The sequence below is a fragment of the Dromiciops gliroides genome, chromosome 1 (assembly GCF_019393635.1).
Source record: "Dromiciops gliroides isolate mDroGli1 chromosome 1, mDroGli1.pri, whole genome shotgun sequence".
NCBI lineage: Eukaryota > Metazoa > Chordata > Mammalia > Microbiotheria > Microbiotheriidae > Dromiciops > Dromiciops gliroides.
Window position 1 is genome coordinate 312,139,767 of NC_057861.1, and position 10,831 is coordinate 312,150,597.

Genomic DNA, 10,831 nt, shown 5'->3' on the forward strand with positions numbered 1-10,831 from the left:
AAAGGTCAGATAAGCAATGTAAAAGTTAGAAATTAGGAAGGCAGAGTGAGAAGGCAAACAGAGCTGAAAGAAGAACCAGACACCATTGATAGCCCTTTTTGTGGCCACGGGTGTGTTCTTAACCTCTTTCTTTCTTAGTATCCCCATCCATTAAGGTAGGGATTATACTTGCTGGAAATAATGTGCCTAATTCATTTATTCAGTGAATATTATGAGATCGTGATTATAAGCAGGGCTGGTTTCCATGCCTTCTTCTACTGCTGCCTGCTGATATGAATTTCTGGGAAAAATTAAAGTAAAATGATTAAACAGAGGAAGAAAAGGTCTCCAATCCATTCTGTAGATTGCTTCCAGACTAATCCATTTCAACACTATTTTCTCCATTTCATTCCAGTACTCAATAATTTGCCAGAGGGCTGCCAAAGAATAGTGACCAAATGATTCTGATTTTTAGTTAGGAATTATCTGTTATTATTACTCTGTGTAAAGTATATTTTAAAAATATTGGAAACTTTGACTTGACTTCCCTAGGAGGAAGGCACCTTTTTTTTTTTTTTTTTAGTGACGCAACTGGGGTTAAGTGACTTCCCCAGGGTCACATAGCTAGTAAGTGTTAAGTGTCTGAGGCCGGATTTGAACTCAGGTACTCCTGACTCCAGGGCTGGTGCTGTATTCACTGCATCACCTAGCCACCCCTGGAGGAAGGCATCTTTAGCATTAGTTATCAGTACTATTCTTGGGAAATGAATAGAGCTTGTAACTGGAGAGAGGGGGAGACAAGGTCCTCACAGAGTAGCCTAAATCCATGGAAACAAATTTGGGAGAAGTGCCTTTGGTGAGACATTCAATGAAGGTTCAGAAAGCCAGTGTGGGCCAAGATCTTACCTCTCCTACTCACTAGCTGTGTGACTTGGAGCAAGTCATCTAACACCTCTAAAACCTTATATTCTTTACAAATGGAGACATCCTACTTTGAGGGTTATACTGAGCCCCAAAGGTGAATTTTAAGACAAATGTCAGGTATCACTTGATGAATAAATTAACCTTCTTTTTTTTTTTAAATGAAGGTGATCATGAATCAAAAAGGTGAGTCTTTTGTTGTTGTTGTTGTTTGTGGGTTTGTTTTTTTCAGGGCAATGAGGGTTAAGTGACTTGATCAAGGTCACACAGCTAGTAAGTGTCAAGTGTCTGAGTCTAGATTTGAACTTAGGTCCTTCTGAATCCAGGGCTGGTGCTTTATTCACTGTGCCACCCAGCTGCCCCTAGAGTCTCTTTTAATAAAAAAAAAAATAAGTGATTTTCTACTTTTCTCTATCCACATTCATTAACTTTTGAGAGGGAAATGAACTTTCATTCATTATTACAATTGTTATTAAGAGGTCAAAGCTATTCCTAGGATCATAGATTCAGAGATTCAGAGTTGGAAGGGACTTCAGAGGTCATCTGGTCTGATATGATCATCTTACAAATGAGGAAACTGGGTCACTCAGGGATTTAAATGGCAGAGTCAGGATTCAAACCTAAGTCCTCTCACTCCAAGTTAAATACTCTTTTTAATACGCTAAGTTGCCTAATATCTTCTCATTTGATAGGTGAAAAGTAATAGGATTTCTGTTGGTTTTATTTTGATGTTTTACCAGCTTTGAGGGGAACTTGAGATTAAGGCATAGGACAAATGGTCTTCTTTCCTGTCATTCCTCACTTCCCTTTAGACCCTGCAAAATTCTGCACAATTTGGTGTTGGAAGTTACACTGGGAAACATATTTATCAATAACACACTCCAGGGGACAGAACTACCATGACAGAAAAAGCTGATGTTTCATTTACCTGGTTTCACTGAATACCACCCAATGATGGCAGCTTGAACATTTAACAATACAAACAACAACAAAAAGATGGTCTGTTAGAAACTGATATCGGGGAGAAACCAATAGGAGAAAGCACGTGGGTCCTTAGGATTCCTCTGTAAAGAATTACACTCTCGCAGAAAGACCTAATTAGGAATAAAAGAACAGGTTTATTGGGGGTACAGGAGAAACTGGCCAGGAAGAAGGTTTTGCCTAAACAAAATGCTTTCCTCCCTGACTAGCTGGAGGAGTGCCATTTTATAGGGTTTAGATGGGATGGGTAAGAGTCTCTTATTGGGTGAGGTGCTGGTGGTCTTCCCACATTGAGCTGGGGTAGGAGGAATCCCTCATGTGCAATCTAGTGGTGGGTATCAACTTTGTCCTGACGGGTCTAAGCAGTCTGCTGATGGGCAGTTCCATGTGGTCTTCTCCTGGATTTCCTCATCCAGGTTCTTAGGAGAACTGGAATGTAGAGTGGTGGTCCTGGAGCATGCTTAGTTTGATCTGGTGCTGCTTATCTCCATTGGGTGAGTGTGTGTGTGCTTGACTGAGTTCAAGGAGAGGCCTACTTGCTTTCAAGGGAAAACCCCTGAGGTTTCAAGGAAAAAGTTCCTTGAACTCATCAGAGAACTGTTGGGTTAACCGGGGTCCATAATCCTCCCATGACAGAAACCCTTCTACTTTGAGGATTATCAACTCTGGTTTTACTCCTTGTAGTAAGGAGTATAGTACCTCTTTCCTCCAATAGTCTGGAACTGATGAATCATAGGTAGCTTCTCAAGTCCATATTCTTTATACCATGGACAGGGAATACCACAGGAACTATTGTCTTTCCCCTATTTTACATATTCGAGTCACCTAAAGATTGTGTCATAACAAAAAGAAAAGAGGCTAAAAAGTGAATTCTGATTACTGCTCAGAGCAGAAAAGACCAATGATCAGACCATCGGTTAAACTTTAATGGGAGGAACAATGCCACATTGAGGTTTTTTAAAAGCTGGAATATCTAACATGAGGTTTTTCAGCCTAATAGTGATTGAGCACTTTAGGAGAATTTCAGGGAATGAGGGGTTAACATATTCAAATGAATGCTAATTAGAGGTCTAAAGGAGACCATCTAAGCCAATCCCTTCCTTTTCAACTTGATGAAAGTGAGATCCAAAGAGTCTGAGTGACATAAAATCACAAAGACTAAGATTTGAACACAAGCCAATATGACTCAAAAACTAATAATTGTTTTATTGTGGCGGGTTTTCAACATATAGTGTTTGAGAAAAGGGGTTGCAGTAATCAGAGATCTATATCTGTTTGCTGCTGGTGGTGAGCTATTAGATTTCTAACTAACATGAAATAGACCTCCCAGACCTCAACCTCCTGTGTCTTTAAGATATGTTTTATTATTATTATTATGTACATGTTGGAACCATGCAGATTGGAATGACTATTTGGTAGTAAGATACCCTGTGTACCTGCATTGTTTATTTTTATGAGTATCAATAGAGGCAAATAGATATCATAGGACATGTCTTGGTGGGTTTGAGAAGTGGTGAAGTAAGGGATTGAGAAGGGAAAAAATTAGATTTTTTTTCTTTGTTTTGTTTTTGTTTTGTTTTGTTTTTTAGTGTACTGGCATGGCAGAAAGAACAGTAGACCAATATATTCAGCAATTCTAATATCTTGACTTTCCCACTAACCAGATATGTTATCATAAAGATGTCAGTCAACCCCTTGGAGTCTCAATTTGATCATCTGTAAAATGATAGGCTAGTTAATTAAATAGATTTTTATTCAGATAGGGGAGGAAATGGAGAATACAAAATAATCAATTCTGTCAATTGCCAAATCTGCATTTCTAGTACATGAATCAAGGGGTGGTATGAGTAAAAAGAAAAAGAATAGGATTGTACTGCATGAATTTTAAGGTCTAATATTCTGACTATCCTCACCAATCTGTCTCTCTACCTATAGGGTGGACAAAAGTCATGAAGGGGTCTGATGTTCGAATACCTTTTGGAAAATTATTGTGTTTATATATATTCATATGTGTATACATATATCTATATATATTCTAGATGATACAATGGTATTATAAATTTTAAAAAGTAAAGAAGTTATTAAATATTGAAACACCTTCATGACTTCATGTCAATCTTTTTAGGCTCTTGAGACATAAAGGAAGGAAGGGAAAGGTAAGAGCAGAGGAAAAATAAGGACACATAAAGAAAAAGAAAAGAAAAGCAGGAGCGCCATTCAAAGTGAAGCAAAAGGATGATTCCTGATGTGTAAAGGTAGGTAGAGTAAAGGTTATATTCCACTTTTTAGGAAAAAGGGTTTTAGAAGGGTTGTCCTCCCTCAAGTAAAGACTGATGTTATAGTTGTAGGTAGTTTAGTAACATCCTAACAGCAGCCAGTATTTCTTTCCATCTTCCTCACTAGCTTGGCTTAGGGTCCTCTAGATTTACTTTATGGAATAAAGAATGTAAAAGATTCATTCACATAAAATATTCCATTAACTTATCCAAAATATGGTTAGTGAATTTTTGCCCCGACTTAGAACTCATGTATCATTTCTCATTACGATTCTTATCTATGTCTCCACTCTGAATGACCCACAAGAAAATACACGCACATTGTATTTGAATACATATTTTCTGCATGAAATAAAGATAACAAGACATAAAGTAAGGTTAGATTCAAAATGACTCCACACTCTTTTAGGTTCGATACCCACATGAGATGAGAAAACATCTCCATCAGTCAGTCAATCTCAGGCTTCAGACTAAGTATGAAAAGTTCTTCGGGAACTAGTTTAAGGTTGATAAGAATAGTGTTTGGATAAACCAAGGGAAAATGGACATACTCTAGGGGTCATATATAAAATTTCAAAGGAATTGAGAAAGGATTCATTTCTAAATTCTAAATGAGTGTAAGGTTATTGATAAATCTTCTTAGAAGGAATTGCTTGGAGATCTTATCTTTAACATTGGGACTCTCCCTACCTTATTTTGTTGATAAAGACATGCAAGTTTGAAAAAGTCTAGAGTATATTGGGCTTCCTATCTTCCTAATATATAACTATCATAAGATTAGTCCAAGAACAAGTCATAGGTCTATATAACAATATGAAATAGAATGAAATTCACTGTGATAAATAGCTGTCCTTTTCACCAAAAAGCTGTCCTAGATTGAGAGCTGGAAGGGAGCTTATTGACTTCCTAGCCCAACTTAGAAATGAGGAAACTGAGACCTAGGAGAATTAAGCTACTTACCAAAAGTTATACATGTAGGGACAGGCAGAATTTGAACTTATTTTAGTCTCCTCTGATGCTAAAATCAGTGACCATCCACCAAATTATTAATATTTTGGACATGGCAACACATGAAACCAGCTATAATAGCACAGGACTTCAATTTGTGTCAATACAGAGATCAAAATACCAATGAAATAGCTCATTTTGAAAAGTATTAAATAACAAATTGCTCGCTTTTCTGTAAAACTTCACTGTTTTCAAGGTGTTTTTCTTATACCAAACGTATGAGGTTGGCTCTGAATGTATCATTATCCCCATTTTACAAATGAGAATATGGAGGTTCAGGAAAGCGAATGCTTTGCCCCAAATCACAGAGGTATAACTAGAAGAGGGATCTAGGGATTTTTACAGGAGGGAGCTTCCTCTCCCAGCCACCTGATAACCCTCTTGGCTACCAATATTTGGAATCCAGTCATGCCATTAAAAGCATGATTCTCTTTGCCTCTCAGTATGAAAGAGACAGTGACTTTCTCATTTCCCTCTTGGAGGCAGTAGAAGACTGGGATGCCACTGGCTATACTGAAAGGGCACATACAAGATTCCCATGGAGAAGGGCTGTTCCTTATAAAGTATGACTGTGCCTTACTGTCTGTTCATTCCACTAGTGTCCCTTTTGACACAATGAAAGTGAAGGTTGAGTTAGAAGAAGAAACATGAACCTTTCAACTCTCCAAACCAGCTATTCCATGGCTTCACCATTGGCAGCCCATTCTACTTCACTGGATTCACTTCTAGGTTGCTTCATCTTGGCCCCTGCTACCTGAACTTTGCTTAAGAAGTTGCACAGAAACTCGACTTGAAAATGACAGCACAATCAGCAATCTTTTCATTATAGTTGTGCTGCCTCTTGTAGAAGTCAGCCTCCATGAGACATCCCATGAATCTAGCCCTGATTGACATGCTCTCTGGTTTATTTATCTTGTGTGTCTGCATCTGCATGCAACCCACACAGGACACAAAAGACAGAGGGGAATGCATGTTATAAGGGTCTTTGCACCCCTGGAGACTTCAAACTGAAGGCCACATACTGACATTCTCAACAACTGATAGGGCATAAAAGGAGTTGATAAGGATTTACATGTGATTGTGCAAAGAAATCACACTCACATCAAATTGAGTAAAAAGACCCTCTTAAGGCATTAAAATGTCTCCACACTCATTAGAAAAGTAGTCATATGGCCAGCTGGTCATAGCAATGCATTCACAAGAGTGACTAGGGATTTCTAATCAGGGGTCAGTCACTTAAGGGGCCACCTTGAATTTCATCAAGTCACTTAACCTCAATAACTGCAGTGATTTTCTCAAGGAGACAAAACCAAGTACTTGTGCATGCTGAATTTGATAATTAAAAAAACAACAACATCTCTTTCCTTGGTGACTCTCTCCCAGCAAGGGACCTCAGAGTCATTCTAAGGGCATTATCCTAGTCATTCTATCACCTTCTGGAAGTGTGAGCACCTTGAGAATAGAGACTGAACAATTTAAGAAACAACAACAACAACAAAAATGAATAACAATTTTGTACTAGAGCATAATGCTTTATGGTGCTTAATGTATCTCTTTTTTTTTGTTTTGTTTTGTGGGTCCTGTTCTGTGAAATAAAATTATTTTGTTTTCTTCTCCATGTGTTTGGTAGCCATCCCTTTCTCCTTTTCCTAGCTTTTTATTATCTTATTGCCCCCAGACTCATCTCAACAATATCCAAAATCCTTACAATTTTAAAACCCTTTTCAATCCATGGCAGACTTATGAATTTGTCAGGACACCATCCTGTTCAACCACAATCTAAATTGCTATTAGGTCAATTTTCTGTATTTGTAGCCAAAGGCTATTATACAATTCAAAGAGCAAAGCACTGGGGAAAAGTGGTTCTTTGTAAAGTTGGAATAAGTTACAGATATAGATGAACACATTGAAGTTTTCAAGCATAATTTTCTAAAAGTAATCTTCAACTCTACATTATCACTTATCTGAGAGAGGCAGCATCATGTAATAGATAGGGATTTGGCTTCAGTCAGAAAAACATGGGTCAGAGTCAGATGATAAACATGTACTAAGTGCGTACTATGTGCCAGGCACTGTGCTAATTGCTTTATAATTATCTCATTTGAACCTGAGAACCCTGAGAGGTAAGTGCTATTATTATTCCATATTTTACAGATGAAGAAACTGATGCAAACAGAGTTTAAGTAATTTGCCCAGGGTCACACATCTAGTAAGTGTCTCAGGACAAAATTTGAGTCAGATCTTCAAAACTCTAGGCATGGTACACTATCCACTACACCACTACCAACTTTTAGAAATGATGAAATCTAGCAAATAGCCAGATGTGAAATGACAAGGAGAATTCCCAGGATGCCATCCTTAAATGGAGGAGGATCAGGTTGGAGTTCCCAGATGTCTACCTTCTATCCTTTTCAACCAGAGGGAGGAAAGTTAGCCAAGGGCTGGGAGAACTGAAGAACTGTAAGTTTCTGAATTGATTCCATCTTAAATAATAGTTGAGTTCAGCTCTTATCTTTGACATATGCTGGTTGTGTGAATCTGAATGGGCCATTTAATGTCACTGGGCCTTAAAGAAGTCTTTAAGACTATAAGTTTTAGAGCAGGTGCTAATCTGACCTGGCAGAGGGAGTTTCCTCCCTAGAAAATTCACCAGTAAAATTACAGGTCCAAAACAAAAACATCCAACTGAACATAAACTTTGTTAAGTACAAAGACTTTGAATTCCATTTTGGCAAATGCCTTGTTGATCTTATGAACAGCAGCACAGCTAAGCACATAAAGACTCATCACCATCAGGGAGATCACTAGGTGATGAATTCTTTGACTTTCTCCATTCATGAAACAAAAACACAAAATGGCCCTCAGTCTTGTTTCTGTAGTAGAGTAATGGAGTAGTGGAAATCCCAAATTTTTGGATTATGATTAATTTTACTATTAGACATATAATTATGAAATCATTATCTTATAACAAACAGTGTGAAAAACCACTAGAGGAACTCAACCATTCTTCCATTATGAATGAAGCAAGAAGACATAAAATGTTTATTTAGTACCCTCTAAATTAGAAAAGTTGTGCAGCTAGGTGGGGCAATGGATAGAGTGCTAGGCCTATAGTCATCTTCCTGAGTTCAAATTTCATTTTAGACTAAATGTGTGATCCTGGGCAAGCCATGTAACCCTCTCTGCCTCAGTTTCCCATTTGTAAAATGAGATGGAGAGGGAAATGTCAAAACACTCTAGTATTACCCCAAAATGGGGTCATAAGGAGTTGCACACTACCTGAAATGACTAAATAACAACAAAAAGAATTAGAAAAGACACCCTGAGATCTAGGTCCTGGCAACACGGAGGTAAAAGAAGATTTTCTTTTCTATGGGAGAGAGAGAATGTAGTCATAAAAATTAGTTTTGTTTGTTCTTATTTTCCAAAGAGGACCATGACATTGGGGTGATGTCTTGTCTTGCACTGGATTAGATTTAATTGAGGGAGAGCTATAACCTCACTCTTTCCTCCAGAGACATTTGGGTCCAGTAGTAAGATATATATCAGGACAACTGAAGATGTGCCCAAATGTTTAAAGCAATTGGGGTTAAGTGACTTGACCAGGGTCACACATCTAGTAAGTGTCTGAGGTGAGATTTGAACTCAGGTACACCCAACTTCAGGGCCAGTGTTCTATCTACTATGTGACCTAGCTGCCCACCCTTAAAAAGAATATATAAAGGATAAAGCATAATCTGTTACATCTAGTGATTGGTAGATGGCTGTTTCAGAGGTTCAAAATAGGCAAAGATGACTTGGAATTGGGACATTTAGAGAAAGTTTCCCAGAAAAGGTGTCATTAGGTCACCCTAGTTCAGTGCATTTTCTATCCTGTTCATTAATGATCAGTAAATTATTATATTGTGTTTGTGCAATGTATAATTTCCTTATTTAACTGTACTTGCAAGAAACATGTTGAACTGGAAAGTTTATTGGATTTCAAGTCATGCAACTAAAGTCATGTAGGTATTCCTCTCATGGCCTATGAAAAATTGAGTGTTACAAAAAAAGAAAATCAAAAACAAAACAACCCTTGGTTAGAATAAATGGTCTCACCCGCCCCGAAGGCGGTGCGGGCCATGGCGGGGGTGGCGGGGCGCGTGCGGCGCCTGGGGCCGCCCGGGGCCGCCTGGGCCCGAGCCGCGCTGCACGAGGCGGCCCCGGCGCGGGACGTGCTGCTCTTCGAGCACGAGCGCGGCCGCTTCTTCGCCTTCCTGGGCCTCTTCTGCGCCGGCCAGGGCGTCTTCTGGACGTCGCTGGCCGCGGCCGCCTTAGCAGGGCCCGGGGGCGGGGTTCAGGGACCCGAGGCCGAGGGCGGCGTTCAAGGCCCTGGGCGCCGCCCCAGCCCCGGCTCGGCGCTATGGCGCTACGGACTGGCGGCTGGCTGCGCCTCTGTGGGCTTGCTAGTGCTCTCGGCCGGGCTGCTCTTCTCCCGGCGCTCCGTGCGCTCCGTGCTGCTCCGGAAAGGGGGGCAGCAGGTGACGCTGACCACTCACGCCCCCTTTGGCCTGGGCGCCCAGCTCACCGTGCCCCTGCGCCAGGTGTCCTGCCTGGCCCTCCGAGGGGAGGTGCCCGCTGTGCTGCCTCTCAAAGTCAAAGGCCACCGCTTCTATTTCCTCTTGGATAAAGCAGGAAACTTCCCCAACCTGAGGCTGTTCGACATGACGGTGGGAGCCTACAGGAGCCTGTGAGCCCCGGGGAGCCTGCGAACCCCGGCCCCCTTTTCCCCTCTAGAGACCTCGTAACAAATAAAGAGACGGGAAAGCCCCCCCCCAAAAAAAAGAATAAATGGTCTCTAAAGTCCCTCACAGGTATAGATCTTTGCATATTAAAATGATATTTAAACACACATGAAACCAATAGGACAAAAGGGATAGAGATTGAGATTCTTCTGAAACTTAGAGTCTTAAATTTCCTAAAACACTGAAAGGTTTAGTGACTTGAGCAGGATCCCACGGATAATGTTCATAAGAAGCAGGACTTCCATTTATGTTTTGCTGACTCTAAGGCTCTGTTATATTTATTAAGTAACCCTGTCTCTCTAATACAATACAGATAGAATAAATACAATTTTATCACTCTGTCATATCAAACACAAGTTCAAGTGCAGTCTCTTATAAAGAGAATAAACTTTAAATGAATAGACAAATGATTGCATTTTGAATAACAGTACTTTCACTCCATTATTTCCAGACACCTCCCCATAGCCTCCTAGAAGCACTCATGCAAATATTATGTCCTAGAGGAACTTGAGTACTGGGGTCTCATCCTTGTGATTAGATATTGATTCTACAACTTTCTTTAAGTAAAATCTCCAGTCTTCACTTTTTTCTGGTGACTACCTTTATTGCCTTCTAGACAACCACCTCACTATCCTATCCATACCATTTTCTTCTCATTCTTTACTTCCCCTTGAATTCTGGGACCATCAACCAAGACAATTTCAACTATACCATTATCCCTGGTTGGGGTATGTCAATTTATTCTCATGTAAAACCACTCATCTCTGTAATTTTCCATACCACATTGCCTCTCCCTGACTACCATCTTCTTACATATGCAGTTTCCTCCTTTAAAATGTAAGCTGCTTCTTCTTCTTTTTTTTTTTTTTTTTAGTGAGGCAA

At 39.8% G+C, this 10,831-nt stretch overlaps 1 protein-coding gene across 1 annotated transcript; it reads left to right on the plus strand.

Annotated features, from left to right (window-relative positions):
• The first annotated feature begins 9,286 nt into the window (after positions 1-9,286).
• LOC122736099 (transmembrane protein 223-like) lies at positions 9,287-9,933 on the plus strand. Its single transcript, XM_043978116.1, has one exon. It carries the CDS (start codon positions 9,287-9,289, stop codon positions 9,896-9,898), a length of 612 nt encoding a protein of 203 aa, XP_043834051.1. The 3' UTR covers positions 9,899-9,933.
• Positions 9,934-10,831: the final 898 nt, after the last annotated feature.